General features: G+C 41.4%; 1 protein-coding gene across 1 annotated transcript; it reads left to right on the forward strand.

Moving 5' to 3' along the window:
- Window positions 1–1,135: 1,135 nt before the first annotated feature.
- On the forward strand, window positions 1,136–10,147 carry DOK5 (docking protein 5). Its single transcript, XM_010015033.1, has 4 exons — window positions 1,136–1,270; window positions 6,936–6,998; window positions 7,204–7,324; window positions 10,080–10,147. The coding sequence occupies exons 1-4, from the start codon at window positions 1,136–1,138 to the stop codon at window positions 10,145–10,147; spliced, it is 387 nt and encodes a 128-aa protein (XP_010013335.1).
- The last annotated feature ends 11,849 nt before the right edge of the window (window positions 10,148–21,996 follow it).

The following is a 21,996-nucleotide window of genomic DNA, read 5'->3' on the forward strand; positions in this document are numbered from 1 at the left end:
AAACAAAAATAAAACCAAATAAAAAAACCCTCTTAATCCCAGGTCACAGCCTGAAAGGAAGCAGTTGCCAAATAAAAGTGCCTGAGGATGGGGGTGGAGGAGCTGAGGTATCCCAGGGGTTTGCAGGGTGAAGGCTGGCACCATTGTGTATTACTGCATAGGGTTGTTCTTCAATAAAGCTATATATGAAACAGAGAATTGGACAGACAGGTCTAGGAAGAAGGGGTGAACATCATGTACCCTTTGGGCACAGAGTTATGGGTTCTGTACTAGAAGTGGAATTTGAAGTTGAGAGCAATGAGTGCCAAGTTGTTTCCCAAAAGCAAACTGAAGTAATGGAGCAGGAACTCCTCTTTTTCCATTGAGTGTATTACTATTTTGCATCTTTTTGACAAATGAATTTGTAAGAAATTTGAATGCAATTCCTTGTTTTAGAGATGATGTTCTGTATTGCTTCCTGCAGCTCAGTTTTGATGAGCTGAAGTCTGGCTGGTTGAAGTTGGAGCACTTGTTTATTGGGCTATCAAATCCTTTCTAAAGGATATGGATGCATTATTTTGGATGAGCACATTAAAGAATTACAATAGTAAAAGAGAAACAGATCATACAATTAACTTATCTGGAAAGGGAAGAGGTGTTTAAATGTCCATCTTCTATATTACTGCAGAATTTAGCTCCCTTGGTGGGGGGAAAGGATACATTTTTATTTAGCTGATTATGCATTAGCCATGATAGGACAAAGCAATTGGAATGCTGAGGATATATATTTATTGTTTCAAGTGGAAGACAAAACTCTGCAAAGCTCATTACAGGCAGTGTTAAAAGTCTACAAGGGGAAGACAAACCTACCTGGCACAGATTCTAGATAGGGTCTAAATATTAAAAATCAGTGTCTTGTGCATGATCTCTCTAGAGCTTTAGCACTTAAGATAGATCAGTGGTACTTAGCTGAGTCCCTGTATGGTGAGAGCAATACAAATGTAGGCTAAAATAGCAAGATTTGTTCCATATTTCAACAACCTTTGTTTTCTTACTGCTTGTGCAATAGCACTTCTAGAGCAGCACAATAAACTTTTGCTTGCTCGTGAAAACTTAAATCTCACACTTGGATCTCATCTGCTCTTGCTTTGGCAGGATGTGTGACACAGGAGAAGGACTATTCATCTTTCAGACCAGAGATGGGGAAGCAATCTATCAGAAGGTTCATTCGGCTGCTTTAGCCATAGCAGAACAACATGAGCGCTTGTTGCAGAGTGTGAAAAATTCCATGGTACGGCTGCTTGATACGTCTGTTGCTTCACAGAGGCACCAACTAACGATATGTTTCTTCAATGTGATCTTAAGTTTTGATTCACAGATAGTAAGCAGTCTGATTATTGCTTTTATTAAATTCTGCCTGATTACAGTTAGGGTAGTATATATATAAACTGGGACTGCTTTTCAAGAATCAAACCAGGGAACTTAGTCCTTGATTTTTTTGTGTTTGCAAAGCTAGCACGAAGTGTGAATCAATACAGAGATGATAAGTTCCTGTCGGTGCACATTCTCATTAGGTTCCTTTGATTAATCAGCATCATGAGTTTATTTGGAAGCATTTTTCATCAATCTATTTGCAAGATGTTGTGGCTCATGCTCAGTTTTCCATTTGCTAATTGGTGTCTACACTCCAAGGATGATTTGGAAAGAGTCATATGGTTCAAATTAAACTAAGGGGGAGGACGAGATGTTTGTCTGATATCTCTGTGGATGTCTGTTTTCCACAAGTGTCTTTTGTATCTAGAACTTGTTTTACAACACATGGAAGGATGTAGAAGTGTAAGATGCAAAACTAACATACAGATTGAGAAAAGATAGTGTGGGATCTCCAGAAGCATTCTGTCTAAGGAAGGCAGTTTATGGCACTTGCAGCTAATGTGTATCAGTCTCTTATTAACTCTTTATTAACAAGTGGGATAACCAGGGGAAGTTTAGGTTAGATATAAGGAAGAAGCTCTTTACTGTGAGGGTGCTGAGGCGCTGGCACAGGGTGCCCAGAGAAGCTGTGGCTGCCCCATCCCTGGCAGTGTTCAAGGCCATGTTGGATGGAGTCTTGGGTGACATGGTCTAGTGTGAGGTGTCCCTGCCCATGGCAGGAGGCTTGGAACTAGATGGTCTTAAGGTCCTTTCCAACCCAGCTATTCTATGATAGGTCCTTACCAACCCAACTATGATTCTGTGATAAATGAAATGGGAAAATGAGGAAAATTTGAGTCTGTTTCTACGTGGGTTGTGTGATGCCTTTGCTTTCAACAGGAAAGAGCCTAATTAGTGTTATAAATAAAACACTATATATTTTATATTTATGTAGTGTGATATACTAGTGTTCAGTTATTGCTGCTCTGTTAACTTCTGGCTAGTATCATTACAATGTGTTCCCTTCTGTAAAGCCCAAGGGAGAGCACTGTGTCTGTCTGAGGATGAAGTACTGACTTGGAGCCTTTCGTGTGAACTTTTTAGTTCTAGTTAACGAAGGGAGTTTGTGTTCAAAAATATCCAAAATTATCTGAGTTGAGACAGATGGGTAGGTGATACAAGTACTCAACACCAACTAAATCAAGAAGATTAAAATTAACCTAGGCTAATTCAGCATAACTAGCTAACATTTGTAGCCCACCAGGATCAGAAGCGATGGAGTAACCTGTTGAAAGCACAACTTCATTTTCAAAAACCAGGGGTAAGTTCTATAGGAATAGTGAGTAGGCTTACAGGCAATTCCATATTTATTGGTTTTACGTTTGCATAATAGCATCTTTAATAGATGATGTCTGATGTTGTACTGTAAAATTTCCATCTTAGAAGTGCCAATAGACTCAACAGATGCAGAGTTGCTGTAGAGTTCAATATAAAGCAGCTGCACAACCTCTAAAAGCTTTTTCACAAACAGTGTCCGACCATAGCCCCTAAATCTAATTTTATGGACCCTAGAGTACTAAGTGGGGGTTAAGAACATATCCCCGGTGGACTGAAAGTCTTGTAATTTAGTAGCAGATGAATCCATATGCCCCGAATACGAGTTTCCCAAGTTTGTCATGGAAACATTGGTTCTGAAGTAGTAAGACTCAGTGGCTTCTCTGGAGTTCAAGGATAGTCAGATTTAGAAGTTTAAGCAGAGCATTGTTGTATCAGTGTAGACTCAGGAGGCTTCTTTTGCTGATGACAAAATATTTGTAAAGTACGTCTTTGTTCACATTGAGTGGTTTCCTCTGTATTTTTATCCTGCTTTTGAAAGCCTCAACAAGGAGTTAATTTGAGATGCCTGCGCTTCATGCTTGGCTGTCTATGTGATTTCTGTCTCCAAGAATTATTTACCCTATGAATTTTGATAGTAGTGAAGCTTGAGCTATTATTTACAGAAAGAGTAAATAGAAGAAGGTAGGAGATATGGTGGTGAGAGAAGAAGTCTACACTGCATGTCTTCTGTTTGTTCCTGTAATCCTAACCACTGCTACATCAGTGATATGATTATCCCAGAGCAGGGTGAATATGGTATTCAGCTCCTGAGGGCTTCTGGAGCCTGTGCACACAAAAAAACACCACCACCAAAACCCAAGCAGCTGAATATCCCATGCTGCTAGAGTGAAATAAAGCTGCCAAGTACTGTTGAGAATGTGGGCTATAATGTGTCTGTCACCTCCCTAGCAGTCGCTCTCTTTATATCACAGTATGTTGGTTCCGTTTGTGATTGTAACTGGCTCTGGCTCTTGAAATGCATGTGGGAAATTGATGCAGTAGTGGTTCTTCAGCTGGGAACCTCACCCTGACACTTTCTGTTAACATGCTGTTGCTTTCTGCTGAGGTCTGAGCATATGTTGACCAGAGTCAGTGCCACTTGCATGAGCTGGTTTCATTTATTTTCCTTTTCAGTGAATTCAAAGATCTCTCCTTTTTTTCTTTTAAAGGGAAGAAAGAGCTGGCTTTCCTTAGTGATGCATGAAACCTTTCTGGTCATTTGGTAGCTCATTTCATCCAGTGGTTTAGTTCCTTTCACTTTTGCATTGCCAGACAATGGAAAGAAAATATTCAGGTTATATTTTCATGCGTATTTGGTTGCTGTGCAAACTCACGGGAGCAGTGCTGTGAATTGACTACTACCATTTATGCCTGCTCTCAGTTCAGGTTGCTTTAAAAATCAATTACAACTTGACATGTCACTAAGAAGTAATAACAGCAAACTTCCCAGTTTTGGCAGCTGAAGTTCCATGCTTCATAGAATGCTACTATCAGCTGGTTTGTCAGCAGCCTTCCCTGATTTCTTCCCCTCTCAGCAGCTCAAGTGTGATCCACCTGGTGTGCCTCTGTCTAAGCTGGAGCCTGCTACTATCTTTGGCCATTTCCACAGAGATCCATAATTAAGAGTAGAAATGCTACTCACTCACTTTTGGCATGAGAGGAGAATAGTGAGTATTGGTGTAAGATGGGTAGTAGTCAAAGCAGCAGCAATGTTAGTGCCCTTCAATTTCTGAAGTTGTTCCTCTTAGTTTACCATTCTGTGGTTTTGCTGTAATGAATTTAGCAAATGGTTCTTAAGCAGTTATTGTTCTAATTGATTTGGATTACTTAAATTTGCTTCCATGGGAAGAAAACCCTCTCAAAACCACAGTGAGTGCAAGCTTCTCCAGCTGGGGATCTCAAGATGAAGGCTTACCTAGTGCAAGTTGTTCTTTGAAAATAGGATTGTCCAGCACGAGGAAACCAACCAAACCTAACAAAATCTTAAATCCTCTTCCTTTTCTTTCCTTTTGGAGCCATGTTCACAGCTAACTTGAGAGAATGTTGGTGCACGGGTGTTTCTTTTTAAGGCTTTTGTGGGGGTTTTGTGTTGCATGAGGGTGTTTTTTGGTGGTTTGGCATTATTTTTATCAGCACTTTTACTTTCTGGGAACCAGCCTCACCCTGTGTTTGACCAAGAGCTGTGCAGTGGCTCAGCAAACTGCCTTGGTGTATAGCTCTTTCCATGTCTCGTCTGGGTGACAGGAGGTTGCACAGCAGCTCCCCAGCTGCTCTTGGAAGTGGCTGCTTCTTCCCCATCCTCAACCCCTTCCTCTGTGGATCTCTCTTAGCCACCAGAGCTGCAGCTGGCTTTGTGTTGTCCCTCATTACTTCTCACACTGTTGCTGCTTCTTTGGTTTGAATGTGGCTTAACATAACTTGATCCCTGCCATGCGTGCAGGGAGCTGCATTCAGACTGCTGTGGGGATGCTGTTATCCTCTCAGGATTCAGCATTCTCCTTCTCCCCTAGGCAGAAGAGGGCAAGAGGCTCCGGATTAGGTGCCCTCCAGTTATTAATACAACAAATAGCTTGCTACGTGGAGCCGTGTGCCCCACCTGGTGCTCTGCTCCCAACATGTTGCTCATACGTGTTCCAGCATATCAATTCTGGCTGCTTTTGACCTGCTTATGGTGCCAGGTACTTCTGCAGCATAAAGCCAGGTCATTAGCAAGTTATTCCTCCTCTTTCTGTTGCTGTAGAGATACAATAGGTTAATTGTGAGAATGAAATCAATCATCATTAAAGCTGCCTTTGCTTGCAGTCCAAGGTGGTTTGATGAAGCGCTGCGAATTCAGGACATGACATGCTAATTCTTATCTCCAGCTATGGGGTTTTTAATTCTTCCCCCTGCTGATTGAGTTCAGGAGGGTCACCCTTTCCGGCCCTTTTCAGTATCTTTATCTAACGTTTCTCTAGCTGTGCCTCTTTCTTTCCTCCCAAGATAGCTTTTTGCACTCCTGACAGCTAGACTGTTGCTTGAACAGCTTTAGCTTGCTGTCTAACCTGCCAAATGGAACCACCAAAAATGGCATCTACAGGGAAATGCCATTCTCTCAATGCTCTGCTGATTTGTATTCCCAAGATCCCTCATAGTTTGTTTCCATGGTGCTGAGGTGTGTGTGGTGACACTATGAAGGATGTCAGGGCTCTAGTGAAGGAGCTGTAGAAATACACTGTGTGATGTAGGTGGAATCTTGCATAGTGCAGTGACTCACACCCAGCTGACGCAGAGGTGGGCATTTTAAGAGCAGGAGTTGATCTGGGTTTCATTTTGCTTTTACCTTCACATCACAGGCACAGTGTCCACTGTACAAGGATTAGGCTGAAGGTAGACGGCACCTCTAAATAACTTGGAAATGGGTCTGTTCCAATACAGCCAGCCCTCGCCTCTTTTCTGTGCTTGCTTCGCCTGTTTGGTTTTGCTCTAGAATATACTAATCATCTTGTAAAAGCTTCTTTCTTTCACCTCAGGTTTCATGAAACTAAAGTGTAAAACTTACCCTTTTTGAAAAAAGCTGTCTTTATAAACTGGAAAAGTCAAGTGCAGTCTTGGTATGTTTGCACTGAGCTGTGGCAGGAGAATTTTAACTGTGCTGTGAGGCTTTTGGTAAAATTCGAATATTTTTATTAGCTCGCACATACATCTTATTGAATTAATGGGAAAAAATGCCTTAAAGTAGTCAGTTCTCACGTATTTTTGTGTTAAGTAAGTATAGTATAAATAACAAGGGGCTGTGATTATGTAAGAAAACATTGCTGAAGGCCCTGTATGGAGGAGGAAGTGTGAGTTGGGGCTTCCAGCAATGCACTGCAGCCTGTGTGCCCTCCTCGCAGCATACCTTCAAGCAATCTAGCTGAAGGATGCAGTTATCTCAATCCCATGCCATTCAGCTGATATGTTGCTCAGCTGTAGGAAAGGTGAATAGAAAATGCTTCAAAACTAACAAGAACAACTTGTCCTTACCCATGTGAAACATGTCCAGTCAGGTTCTTGGTGTCCTGAAGCTGTATTTAGCTTTGGGAAGTTGCTTGTGTAGCTGGGAAGACCCTCTGATGGCTTTGCAGCTAAAGGGGGAGCATACCAGCCACCTTCTACCTTCTGCTGATCCTCGGTTTCTGTTTCAGCTGCTTGAGTTACAACTCCCCTCAGGGGAAGCAGTGCTAGCCCAGGACCAGGGCAGCACCAAGGTGAGCTTTGGTGTGCAACAGCAGTGTGGCCTCCTAAGCCGAGTGGTGTCTTCCCGTGGAGACTAACCCCTGAGCTAGTCGCTGCTGCTCGTGTAAGGTGGGAGACGGAGGGAGGGAGAGGCTGTGCTGGCTCTTTCATTAGCAGCCTTGCAGCCAGTAGCTGCGCTATTCTCAGTCTCCTTCACATCAGTTTGTTGCTCTGCAGCTTCAGATGAAAATGAGTGAGCGAGCCGTGTCCCTCAGCACCATGGTGCCCTTACCCCGCAGCGCCTACTGGCAGCACATCACACGACAGCACAGCACTGGCAAGCTCTATGGTCTGAAAGGTAAGGGGCTGGGGTGGGAAGATTCAGTGCACAAATTGGATCAGGACATTGTTGAATCATTTCAGTGTCTGTCCAGCTCACTGAAGGCTGATGTTCAGTTAACCAAGTTGCCAGCACTTGTCTGGCTGATGGAGGGAAGGGCACTTCCCACCTTAAGATGGATAACTTGGCAGAGGGGTTTATAATCAGGAAGTGCCCTTCTTCCCATTGGAGAGGGATCCTTCATTTGACAAATTTTTTGACAGTTTGTACAGGATGGCCTGTTACCAAGATTGCCCAATCCTTTCTGCTACCAAATATTTTAATGGCACCTGATTTTGTTTGCCAGACTTACAATCATTTGAGTCCTGTCTCCTCTGCATGGCTGCCTCATGGGAAGAATGACGCAGTCTTCATTATTCATTTTGTGTACATTCAACCAAAACTGCATCCTCAAAACCAGCTGAATTAGGGAAAGGAAAAGGAAATGGCCATGATAAGTAGTTGTAGAAAACTTGCTTGAACAGCTGCAGTGCTGCCACCCTGCATTGCAGCATGGCCTGAAAATGGGCAGATGTCTTCTCCGGATCCCCTCTTTGCTGTCAGCCCAAGGGGTAGCACAGCTCAGTCTTATGCCTTAAAACCTCAGGCTGCAGAGAGTCCCTGGGTGCATGGGGGGGTATGGAGGGGAAGCACACCCTGCTGCAGGAAGGGTGCTTGGTGGCGTTTGCAGCAGGGCTGGCGGGAGCCGTCCATTCCCCTGTGTTTCAAAACTGAACTTCAGTCTCCTGAGACAGTGAGAACTGCAGCACCCAATGTGTGCTGTTGTTGCTCTGAGCTGGTCTCCCCAGAGGCACCCCTGGAGTGGGAGCTAGAGGAGCTCAGTACCTCTGAGGAGCTGGTCCAAAGTCAGCGTCTCAGAGTCATGTAGTCAAACAACAACATCCCATTTGTGTTTCAAAACACACTCTTCCACTCTAAGCTGTGTGGATTGGCCGAGTTAGTGTTTGTATGGAAGTTGGTATTGCAGAGTTGGGAAGTCAGGATAAGGGCATTAGAGAAGTCTGCAGAAAACAGACTAGACACTTCATACAAGTGCATCAGCCTGGAATATGGAATGGAAGGAGCCAATACCCACCATAACTTTATTCTCACAACATACAGAATAAAGGCTGAGCTCAATTAAACATTTGAATGATAAAGATGGACTTAAGTAGTTTCCCTTCATCATAGGGGCATTAGAAACTGAATCAACCTACCAGGGCATGTGTTGATTTCTCTGTCATCCCCGAAGCTCAGGGCTCTTGTGTGCTGCTCCAAGGCGCAGCCCTACTCTCAGTGCCTTATCCTGCTAAAAAACCCTAGGTGAATCTGTGTTTAGCAGAAAACCCCAGGAGCTGGCAGGGCTTTCCAGTACCAATGTGGAGATACCCTTTACTAACATCAACTGTTCAGAAATCACTAGGCAGATATTTTAAAACATCCTGGTTGAGAAAACTTTTAGTCTCTCTTTTTTTTATGTGTCTTTTTTGTCTTCCTCGAATGCCAGGAATTTCTCAAGGAATAATGAAAGACATTTATTGTACTTTTTTTAATAGTACTGGAGATTTAATAGTAGCTGGAGATTTTAATAAAGCTCCAGAACACGGAACGTCACAAGCTGTGATTAAAAATCGCAGGCTCTGTCAGCCCTGACATCCATAGCCATGTTCCATTCTAGTCCTCCCGATTTTCTGCAAATGATAAAATCTACTTAGTTTTCCTTTTTTCAACACTAGAGGGGGCAGGCAGCACACAAAAAGCCCCAGCTACACCCGGCAAGTGTTCCAGGGGAAGGAGGAATAATGAAGGCAGCGCTTACATGCCTGGTCACATTTGTTCAATAAATTAGGGCATGGGAAGATGACCTACTGGTGGCAGCCTGTGGCACACGAGAACAAGGCTGCTTGCAGCACTCTGACACAATCAGTGGATTGGTTTTACTGTGCCTTACTATAGAGTCCTTTATTAAAGCAACAATTCAGCACTGAGTTGACACAAGATAAATAGACTGCATGGGTAAACCCCACTTGTTTTATATTTAGAAAATAGCTTGCTTGTTAAGCTGGAAAAAAAAGGATCCCAGGAGCCTGTCGTCATGAGAATGGGGTAAAAGTCTGTGTAAAATAAGTAAGACATAGAGCCAATGTTGTGATTAGGAAAGACACTGAAGTCCTTGTGGTGTTCAGCAGTCAAGGCTACTACTTCAGTGGTACCCGGAGCACCTCTAATTACATTAGATTGCCAAAATCTTGATAGGCTTCAATTGCTACTGGAAAAAGAAATATAAGATCATTGTTATACTGAGTTGTATAACTGAAATGAAGGAGCATTTTGCTGACTCAATGGTAGAGGCACCTGAAAACCTTGTATTGCAAAAAATTTTTCCATCAAAATCAGAATTTATGATTTCTGAGTTGGCTCTTGTCCTCTCTTCTAATATACAGGAAAGAGATGATGCTGCTATTGTGAGTTAAAGTGCTTTTTATATTTAAAATGCAAAGTCAGAACTTTAAAAAAATTTAATTTGCTTTGTACAACTTTCTAATCGTAAAGAACTGGGAAAGAAAATCTGAGTTGGAGATGTTTCTGAGATGGAGCAGCAGATTAAGCAGAGATGGGTTTAATGAAAAGCCTGTAATCTTTATTTCACATAGTCCTTTATAAAATGCTGAATAAGATACCTGTGTCTTACTGAGTGTTGTTTTGGGTTTTTTTTGTATCTCACTTGGTGAAGATGTTTCTAGCCCAGTGAAGCTTCATCGCACGGACACTTTTCCAACCTACAGGTCAGACCATCGATAAAAGACTGCAAAGAACTTTACAAACTCTTTGTCTTTGACAAACTGCCCCGGTGGATGACAGTGATGTTGATAAACAAGGATGGAAACATGGAAAAGTTCAGGTTGGATAAAAAATTCTTGCAATACAAAGTGGTTTTTTTTAAACTTTGCCAAAAGCTAAAACTATTCTGTAGATATTGAAAAAAACCCAACAAATCCTCTAGTGTATCTTTTATATCTTACAGCTGGACAGAGAAGAAATCGCTGCCTAAATATTTCCAAATGTTTTTGTATGATAGCTATGTTGTAAATATGAGACTTTTCTGTTGTAGTGTGGTTCTGTTTTGTCCATTACAGCTGTGTGTTCACTGATGTCAGCTGTGTCATCCTTGTTTGTTGTAATGCTTATCTTGAGCTATTTACGTTATTGTTCAGCCTAATCCTTGACCTTGAAATGATGGCCAGTTTTAAGCAGCTATTGGATACAATTTTTCCTGTTTGAAGCCTGATGAAGACTTGATTGATTTCTTTTAAAAGCACCCTCTCTATCTTCTATTTCCTGTATTTATTTCCATCTCTGTAAATGCTTGAAATAAAAAAGTCATACTTAATTTGTACAGTGCTTTTTGTCATCACTACCAACATCATGAGCAGAGCTGTTGTGGAGCCACTGCAACACTAGAAGAAAGGAAGGATAGATGGATGAATAGATGAGGACAGTGTTTTGCTGTGGATCCCCCATCCACATCTAAAGCCATATAACCACTTGTTGGGTGTCCTAGTGAAACAGAGTAGTAGAACAAACCATTTCGGGGCAGAAAGCTGATTTTTGTTTTGTGACAGCATCTGTGTTAGGTACTACTTCAATAGATTGACACCAGCATCTTTATTTAACAGCAAACAGACTCTTCAAAAATAGCATGGTTGACTACTGTGTGCTGTACCAAATGGTCAGAAAATGTAGGAAATAAATAGAAAGACCCGGATGCAAGTGAAGCACTGTGCTTAGTGAGGTGTAGTTAAGTCATTTTGTTAACAAGCTCTGAGTAAGAATGCCTCATCAGATTACAAGTCAGACTGATTGTAACCATCTTAGTCCTGCTCACTTAACAACTTCAAGGGCTAGGTCTTATTTTGATTGTGCCACAGGGGGATATGGTCTCTGCATATTTTTAATAGAAATAAATATGGGATTCAAATCTAATGGTAATTGCATTTATCTAGGCATGTATAATGTTAGCAGCTAGGGTTTCAGCAGGTATCTTGGAAGAAAAGCAGAAGAATGCAACGGCCGCAGTAGTTTTGTAGGGAACGAGCTTCATTTGTTCATGTTTGTAGAGAATAAATCAGTACAAATTCATTTTCTTATATGACAGAGGTAATGTTCTTACAGTTCGTGTAAAAAATAGCAAATATCTTGGGTTTTAATTCTGAATGTGAATTTTCAAAGCAGACTGGGAGGGCATGCTGTTGATCATGACCCATATGATGACTGAAAGAAGATTTCAAAACTATACTCATAGTTACAGTGGGCTGTACTCAGAGATACTGTCAGTGTTCAGCTCTGGAGGAGGGTATCCAGAGTGGCATGCAGTTCTGGGTCTGCTTCCAGTCATGGTTAATCAGTTGGATGGAGCAGTAGGGAGTGTGCTTATTAAAACTGCAGATCTATAAAATGGGGAGGAAAGACACAGGAATACAAGATTGGAATACAAAATCATCTGGATAAATTAAAGAAAGTTGATAGGGACAAGTGCTTATAAGCAAGACTAATTGACTTCACAAACGCATAATGGGAAGAGAAGCAAGATAGCAGCCCTTTAGAAAAGGATGTAAGAGTTATTGTGGATTACAAGCAGAACATGAGGCAACAAGGCCATGTTGCTGCAAAACAAGTGAGTGTCATAAAGAAATGTAAAAGCATTAAGTTTTCGAGACAGCTGAAGTAATTCTGCTCTGCTTAAGGCTGGCAAGGCTGGAGTCCTGTACAGTGGCTGATCCCAAGCTAATGTGCTTGGCTACTACAGATACCTGTGCCCCGCTACAGTGCTGACACCTTGGGATAGTTCAGCTCCTGAATTGCACTGTGCACTGTATAATGTCTTCACCTTCCTTTATTAAACAGACTTTCCAGGAATAAGGAAGGAGACAGTGTTTCCAAGTCAGTTCAGCTTTTCTGGTTTTCACAGTGTCCTGAGGTAACAGTCACTCCAGTAAGACCTTTTTTTTTAACTGGTTTTGGGTTTAGCATCTATATATCCCTTTAATAAACATATTATCAATTATTGAAGTAAAACATTGGGAAATGTAAGATGTTTGGTTTCTGCATCCAGAAGGGTCATAGTAATGGAACCAGAGATGACGGAGGCTTTTAAGGAAGCAAACCATGAGTGTGGTGAAGGTAAATGTGTTTCTGAAGGAAAAAAAGTCACTATACCATCATTGTTTAAGATATACCGTAGTGTGAAGATAAGCTTAATTTATTGTAAATAAGGACTATGTTCACTTTGTTTCAAAGCTGAACTGCTAACTTAAGTGATTGAAAAGCACTAATAGGTCTTTATCTTCCAGGTTTACTTCTGTAATGGATTCTCTTTAGAGCTGACAGCATCTGTTGCTTTATCATGGATATGACAGATCAGTAAATGCTTTTATTCACCTTTCACTCATGCAGTGATTGATATGGTAAGACTATCTGTGGTTGAACAGTCCAATTACAAAGAAGAAAAAAAAAGCTACTCTAACCTTGGCCTTTAAATGAAGGGTCATTAAATCAACTGGCTCTGATACTATTCTTTCCACTGAAACTGCTTGTGAAGGATGGAAAAGGGACCTAAAAGTAACTTTGCTTTGAATTACTGTGTGTGTATGACACAATATCAAGAAGCTGCTTTGTTTTAATTTGTGGTACTGACAGATTAGGATACTTAATCTTTGCATCATTGCTGACTTGCTTTGTTAGCAAGGTCATTAGCTGAAGGAAAGTGAGAGGGTTTGCTGTAGTTACACCTTTATGGTGAGGGAAAGGTCTTCTCAGTTGCTGGGAGCTGGGCTGTTCAAACTGTACAGCCAGCTCTGTACCATACTGATATGATGATGCCATCATGTGTGTCAGTTGGATGTCCATGGTATTTGATACCCTGGTGAAGACAGATGCACTGGGGTGGAAATCTTTTGGGTACCTGAGCTATGCTCTGTCTGAAGAGGTATGCTTCAGAAAATGTGCTGCAAATCCATTTGTAGAGCTGTGAGGCTCAGGGTTCCACAGGAATCAAGGATCAGTGTCTGACAAATCATTGAGATCTATTTTTCTTCAGTCTCTGCCCTACACACAGGCTTTCCCATTAGCAGGACTTCACAAGGGGTTGGTGGTTTTGTTGGTTTTTTTTTTGAGCTTGTCCTGTATGTAAAAGGAGGATGACAATTTTATGGACTAGTTTCAATTGCTCCACTGAATTCCAGCACAGCCTTTTATATTCTTCAGCCTTGTTCTTTCTCAAATGTCCACAGATCTTCCCAGATAACTTTTTCAAAGGCACAAAAGTGTTCTGCAAAGTCGTCCCAATGAGCAGGTCTTTGTCTCTGTGTAACCTTTCCTATTCACATGGCTCTAAGTAGTGCTGTGCCATTTCTGAGACGGCCGCTCCGAACAGACCGGACAGAAATGCCATACCCCCTGGTCCCTTTCATCCCACAGAAGACCAGTGGCCAACCTGCAAGTCATAGTAGTGGAGATGGTAAAGTACATTTTAGGGGTAAAATAAAAAGGAGTCAGAAGAGAAAGCTTAGACCTGCTTACCCCACTTTTCAAATCCATGCTAAGAAAAGTTATTCTGTCTTTTGAGCAGGTATGAACCAGCAAACTGGTAATAGCACAGAGGGTATAGTCCAGACTGCATCAGGACTTGGTGGGTAATGGTCTTAAAAGGCTAATCTTGGAATCAAGTACATTAGGGGGAACAGAATCATAATAATCAAGATTTCAAATTATATTTCTTTTCCTTGGATGTTCTCATTACAGGTAACAGAATGCAAATGCCATTATCTAAAATAGCATACAGGGCACTGTAAGTAATTGTGCTGCTCAGAGAAAGGATAGATGACATCCTCTCCATTTCTGTTTTATAGACGGAGGTGGAGTCATGCAAGGACTTGCAAAAAGTCACTCAAGACCTCAAGGTATTTTCATCATACTTAAAAACTTTTGGGGTTTTTTATGATTTTGTTGTTGGTTGTATTTTTTTTTTTTTTAATAAAAGAAAACTTACCTTTTTTTTTTTTCCCCACCAAGATTTAACAAAACATTTTTTGCTTCCTCGAGGGAGGACGGCAGTTTAAGGGGGTTGTTTCAGTGTTTGTCTGAGTGAAACAGCTTTATTCTTCATGCTTGTACTGTAGTTAATATTTATTCTTAAAATTGTTGGTATTTAGTTTTGCTCTCCTGTCTTACACCTTATAGCAGAAAAGTATCATTAATATTTAAGCAGATGAACAACTCTTGAAGTTTGTGACTTGCAGCCAGAATGTCCCTAATTTAAATACTCACACAGATAAAATTAATGCACTCTGAGTTGCAGCTGAGTTCTGTTGCTGAGCAATTCTGGCAAGCGCATAATAATTCTGCTGCCTCAGGCACTGAGATCAGGGGTCATGATGTGATATTTCTGTGTATTCATTAACTTTCACAGGGGCAGATTGATCTTCTGTTTCCATGAACACTAATGAACCATTTTCTTATTTTTGGGGAATATTCTATCACTACCACTAGCCACGTAGTGTTTAAAGAAAACCTGTTTTCAAACAGAAGGCTCTAATTAGAACTTGGGCCTCGGCTGTATTGATTGCACTGTACTTTCTCAGTGGGTTTACAAGAAAATAAACTTGCCAGGAAAAAGTTTATTGCAGTGGCTTTCTCTTCAGTATTTCGCCTATGAGTTGTTTTATTTCTTGACAAGCCAAAAAAAGGGAAATGGGTGCTGAGGTATTTGGGATAGTTGGGTTTGTATATGAGTATTTTCCCAGCTATGTGTCTTTTAAATGCTCTGGAAATCTTTGAAAGAAAAGGTGTGAGGTGTTCATCTTGCTCTAAGCCATCAAAAACAAAGTTATAATCTCTTTAGTGAAATTAACTCCTGGCTTTCCAGCCATACGAATGTGAGAATAAGAAATAATCAAAGGTAGCTTAAAGCGTGTTTGGCAGGTCTGCATCCCTCGTGCCCCAACGCTGGATCTCGGCTCGGCCGCCGGGTGCCAGCCTTTCCCAGCGAAAGAGCACACGGGCTCTGCTGTTTGCCTCCCGCTGCCTGCTCCGCGCTCTCCTCTCCCGCTGATCTGGGGTTTACAACCAATAACGCCAAAATAGCTCATAGTGGTTTTTCTTTATCTGTTTCGTGACGCCTTCCACCCTTTCCTGCATATCAAGCTTATATGGTCTATCTCCTCCCTTCTTTGCACGTCAATAGAAGCAAAGTGAAATGTTTGGGTTATCTAAACGGGATTTCTGTGGCTGAACCCTGTAGAAACACAATAGGAGTGTGTGTGTTTTGGAGAACTGTAAGTTCCCTTTGTACAAGCAATAAATGTGTAGGAAAAAATGTTTTCTATGCCCCTGATGCCATTTTTGCACTGTATGGATGGGAATGAAGGGGGCAGCAGCACGACCCACCTTTTGCAGTTTGCCGCTGATCCTGTGTGCACAGGAAGGGGATGGGAGATGTAGTGGTCAAACAACTGGATTTGCACAGATTTCTCCTGCCTCATGTCAATTCCAGAAACCAAAGCCTGTAAATGAGCCCTGAGCCTCTGCTTTCGGCTCCCACCGCACCTCACCCAAGGTGTCTGAGGTGGCACAGGAAGCACAGCCATGCAGCACTTCATCCTGAGCAGCAGGCTCCCAGGCTTCCCTGAAGGAATATGGTCCACTTTTTGCTTGGGTTGCTTTAATTAAATTATTCCAGCTTCCAAATGTTAGGTCACAGTCACCCAACTGCGTAAAGTCATTAAAGCTTCCAGGAAGCCGCCCCCTAGCAGAAGGAGCAGTGTACTGAACCAATTCATTGCAGCTGAGCACAGAAAATAGGGGGTGAAGGGATTTATCCTGCCCTTGCATTGCTGCTAAAGGTCACAACCCAAGTGAAGAGGTTTAGATCCTCAGGTGAGGAAACCAGCAATGTCTAGACAGGCTCATATTTTGGCTCAGGCTATTTTTCTAGTCCAGCGTGAGATTCACACTTGATTTTCCAAAACTTAAAAATGGGAATGGTGCATTCTCAGGCAGGAGTCCCCAGGGTAAATGTGTAGTAACGGTCCTGTTTCTTTCAGAAACAATACAACAAGGACCACGTAAAACAGCGTGAAGACAACCTATCAGACAAATTATATTCAAAAGGTCACATTAAAAAGAGACTCTAATGACATGTGCTTGTTGAGATGCTTCATTTTTTTTAAATGAGAATTGCACCCCAGCCACACTTAAACTCTGGCAACTGCCTGAATTTTGCGTCTGTTTTCTAGGTTGACTTTCCTTAACCTCCTGTCCTATACTTTTACGTTCTGCTTTGAACTTCAAATATCTAGCACACGCTACTGCAGAGGTGGGCGTGCTATTTATGTGTAGTATATGAAATCATGCTTGTATGAAATTATAGCTTCTAATCAGATACTGTCTGTATTCTGAGATCACTGGGTAAACATTACAAAATGACTAAGAAATGAATAAGAGAAATTAACTTGCTAATGTAGTTTATTGAATCTTTTTGACTGAACAGAGTGCTCAATTTTACATATGGAGACAAACTGTATATGGACCAAATGATAAAGAAATCCCTTTGTGCTGAAGGCAATGCATCCTTTCAGAATATATTGTCCATTAAAGTGAAGTAAATAGTTGCATAAATACTTATTTCTCCACAATGACTCAGCTGAAAGCCAGACAGTATATTTATAGAGATGTATGATCTCTATTTTTGGCACATTTAGTAAAATAAAAGTGTGCCTACATTGAGCATAAAGGAAATGCATAAACATTGTTATGCAGTGTACAAAGGGGAAAAAGTAGCAAAATCAGATTTATGGCTTCTCTGCCAGCTGTGAAATACAAGGAGTTGGAGGGACCTATCCCAGCCAGAGCTGCTTTAGGGCTCTGCTCTGCTGTGCCCTTGTCTCCTTGAGGATCCTGTCCTTTTCTTCATGTATTTGTCTCAAAATGAAGACCAGGCCAGACTTTCATGTGCCTTTCAAGTGTATTGGGGTAGGCTTAAAGTAAGTCTCTCTATTCAGATACTGGAATGCCCCTGGACAGGTAGCAAGGGCGAACAAGAGTGGCTATGATGGAGTGATGTCTACATAAAGCTGCAGCAAAATGACATCCTTTCTTAAGCCAGATGAAGATTTGGATTGGAAAAACCAAGTCTGTGGTTTCTCCAGATGCCACCCACACCTTGCAGCTGCAGCAGCCTACAAAAAAGATGATGTTACCCAGCCCTGTCTTGTGCCTATGAGCTGCGGGAACTCACTTGGCTCCATCATGCCGAGGTCCACTGCTCACAGCCTCCAGCTTTTGGCTCCCTTGCACAGACCCTACAGCTGACAGTGCAGGTCAAAAGGATCCCAGTGGAGCCTGATCCTTCCCAAGAGAGAAGCAGCAATTGCTGACATGGGGCTGGAAGGGCACTGAGGTACCTGATCCCTCTTTGGATATAGACCGAGCGAAAATTCTTGAGAAAAAACTTCTCCCTCTCTTTTATCCAAAGGCATCCATCAGTGGGGAATGGATGTGTGCTCATGGGTGGTCCCTGCCAGACACAAGTTTCATTCCTGTGGTTGGCAAAGAGGATTGATTTGGTGCAATATCCACGCAGGGATGCTTTACTAGAAATACTGTCAAATGACGTGCTTTGATCTAGGCTAACTGCACATTCTTACTATTTTCTTCCCTTTCTTCTTGAGACATTTGAAGTTCTTACCAAAGGTATTTTCAGTATCAAACCAAAGGAATATCCCAGTGCATGCTTTTAAGAGTGTTTGAGTTATTTTCCTTCCTGATAAGCCATGACAGGTCTCTACCACAGTCTATGCTTTACTTCAAAAAGGTAGCAAATACTTGCAAAAGGAAAATGCCTGTGGCAGACCTTCACTGACCTTTGCTGTGAGCCAATATGGATCAATCCAGAGCCAGAGTCCACCTAGAGCAGCAATACATAAATTTAGCTTTATCTGGGGGCAGGGGAGCTGTTATTTCTAGCATTTATCCCACATATTATTCAATTTGCTTACAGAGTGAAACAAAATCAATTGAAAGTTGCTTTTCCTTTGCCACACGTGACTGTCAAATCCTTGTGGAAAATTGCTTAAATTGTGTGATTTACAGTTTAAAGTGAGAACAGGATGCTTAATTACAGTTTAATTATCTTGGAAGATTTTATGGTCTCTGATTGCTTTTGTTTTATTTCTTTGCTTGCTCTGTGGTCTCTGTTGAAGTTTTCTTCATTTGTAGCGGAACCAGGTGCACAGGCTGAAACTGCACAGTTCACCAGCATGGAAGAATATATTTCCTCTTCAGTCTCATGCTTACACGTGTATCTGTCCAACTGACCTGCTAGCAAGAAAAGCACAATAAACTTATTAACATGGGTCTGATCCTTACAGCTGATGACTAGATACCTAAATAGCTAAAAAGAAACCAGATGGGTTTACATGGATCCAGATGTTATGTTCTATTTCAGTCAGTGTTTTTAAAGGCAGAAATAAGGTTTACTGAGGAACTATGTTTTTTGACACTGAAATCCGTCACTTACCCAGTGCTTGATCTGACACTAAGTGAACTGGATGAGTTTTTCCCATAGGGCAGCCTAGGTACCTAAATCTCAGCTTTCCATTGCAGCCAGACTCCTAAGATGCTGATGGATATTAAGAACGCATCAATCCCATACCATATTCATTAGGGTGGTGGGAAAAGGGGAAAAAAATGTGCTGTGGCTTGATTTAGATCTTTGTTCTGACACAGAGAGAGTTTGTTCTTTGCCAGTAGAAAACTGATTGCTTAAAATGGCACTTGGATTTGGGGAGTGTTTTGTTTGGGTCTGGCTTTTTGTTAGGTTTATTTAAGTTGAATTAGTTCCTAGGCTTTCTTTGCTCTGGGGCTGCTGGTGCACATAGAGCCAAAGCAGAGGCAGGAGCAAATAAAAAGGAGGATTTCCCATCAGTGCCCAGCTGATTCTATGCTGGTTTATGGAAATCACTGAGTTGTGGTGTGAAGCTCTGCCTGAATCAGCAGTGAAACAAAGGGAAGGCAGGCATGAAAATTCATAGGCAGACATTGACACCAAAAATCTTTACGTCTAGTTCAATATCAAGAGCATTTTGGGATTTGAGTTTTACTTAAGCTTAGGATTTCTTTCTTTTTTTTTGAAGTTTCACTTTATCCTTGCCAAACAAGGATAGAATTGTTCATTAACTGCCAACCAGTTAGGCTTGTGCTGTTGACAAAGACTTCACATCAGATGCGGAGAGTACAGCTAGAAAAACTTGATGCCTGTAAGAAAACTGGAATTAAGAACCCGTTAAGTAGATGCATTTGCAGAAGCTTATTTCTCTCTTTTGTGTGTCTTCTCTCCCCTGGGGAACCTCCTTGTGACACCACATTGTTTTCCCAAGGAGCCATTGTTTAAATAAGAGCATATAGCAGATTATATAGGAAAAGGTTGCCTTCAGCACCAGGATTCTTCCAGGCTTCCTCCTTCAGCTACACAGACCAAAATAAAAGCTGACATTTGAGCAAGCCCAGGTGATGTTTGTGTTATTTGCAATAGTCACCTCTTAATTCAACGCTAAACTGGGAAATGAACAACTGAGCTGCAGAAGGAAGCAGGAATCCTTTCCATTGGTATTGCTGGGCTTGGATCAGTCAACCATATATTAGCACTCAGGATTGCAGGAAGTCAGTGTTGAATGACAGTGGCATTATTACTGCCTGTCACTGCTAATGTCAGTGAAAACATTAGGTCTGTAACACATAAAATGACTCAGAAAATCCAAGCCCAATAGAAATAAAGAAGGGAAATCTAGGAGAGGAAAGCTTGCAATGCTGTTTTTAATCTGTTTGGATTTATTAATAAGCTGATAACAAATCTTTGCATATTATTTGACTGTTTCTATGCTAGTTAATTTGTTTGATTATGATTAGGGGATTCTGAAGAATAATGCTAGCCTTTTTTGCTTTAGTAGAAGGGTCAAGATTGATGCATCATTAACCATGAAAGGCTGAGAGTGCTTCTTCGGCTTTTGATACATGTTCGTTTATCCACACCGTAAGCCAAGAACAGAAACCACGGTGCTCTAGAAGGTACTTGCAAATGTGCTTTCACCTGCTTGACAAAATGTGGGGAGGTTTTACAGATTTAGAATTCAAAATACAATTCCCTGCTTGTCAGGGAAAACTAGATTTATAACATCTTCTAATTGTATTGATTTCCAGCACTGAGCTGGGATGCTACTTCTGTTCCCAAGGGCAGTATATCATCCAGGCCTATTGCAAATGAGAAAGATGGCAAAAATAGTAGACTCACCAGAAAGCAAGAGAAGAATCATTCAAAATCTATCTAAGAAAGCTGGACATAATCAAGAACTGAAACTTAAAGCAACATGATAAGCCGGAGACAGGTTGTTTTATAGTAGTGAAATATGAACAAGGTTGTTTTGGCTTTTTCTGGTAGCTACTACTGTGGTGGCTCTCCAGCAAACATGCTGTATGTATTCTTTGGATGCATCTGTCAGTACCTACCACCTATGTACAACCTCTGCTCTTTGACTGCTTGGAGTTATTAGAAGCAGCTGCAGGTTAAATCAACTTTTGGCTTACTCTGAGTTGGGTCTAGCAGTTTCACTGAAAAAATGCATGTAGGATAGGAAATCTGGCTGCTGCTTCTGTGATCAGGGAAATACTGTGCAAATCAGCAGGCAATTGAGTGAGAAAGCCAGGAATTGAAATACGCAGGCAGTATGCGAGAAGTCTGGACCCTGTTGCTGTTGTCCATGTAATTTCCTGCAGATTGCACTGATCCTTCTCCATGTTCCTAAACTGTGGCACTCCCTGATTCTCCCCTCATTATAGAGAAAAAGCTGATCCAAAGCACTTTATAATGAATGTCATTAGGAAGGAATCATTTAGTAGAATGTTGTTTTAACTTCAAGAAGACCTGAACCATCATTGTGTTATAATCTATTCTCTTGCATTTTATTTTCATCTCTTTTGCAGCTTGTGGGCAAGTCAATGAGAGTTTCTCATCAAAAATCCCAAATAATATTCTCTCTGACACTGTGCACCAAAGTATGCATTTTCATAGTGGTTCAGTAAAAACATCTTGATGAGAAATAGAGCTCCTCTCCTTCCAGATGCAGCAGTTTGTTATCAGATTAACATGCTTTTATTTTTCCCTTGTGCAAAGCTGGAGTCAAAGAAGTTGGAGAGTTGCTCAAACAGATAATTGCTCTGGCTTTCCCGTATAGGCAAGTGTGAGCTCTCTTCGTGCTGAATGAAGCAGAACATACTTTTTGACACTGCAACAGATTCGAACTCAGCTTGTTTTGGTTCTTCATACAAGGAAACATTTCTTTTATAACTCTCCTGATGTCCTCAAAAAGGGAATCATCAGCTTGAGCTGGAAGTACTTTATTTTCTAAGTGCCAAAGTCTGCTTAGGGTAAAGAGAAATGGGATAAATGTAGGTAAACTACATAGTGTTAACATTTACATGACTATTTCCATAGGTAGGTGTGCCAGCTATGTCTGAGCTTCAGGATTTTTTGGTGAACTCCACTTTCCTTTCAGTGTCTGCCATAGGCAGGGAACACTGTTATCCTAGTCTGCAGAGCA

The sequence above is a fragment of the Nestor notabilis genome, unplaced genomic scaffold (genome assembly GCF_000696875.1).
Source record: "Nestor notabilis isolate BGI_N333 unplaced genomic scaffold, ASM69687v1 scaffold575, whole genome shotgun sequence".
Taxonomy (NCBI): Eukaryota; Metazoa; Chordata; class Aves; order Psittaciformes; family Psittacidae; genus Nestor; species Nestor notabilis.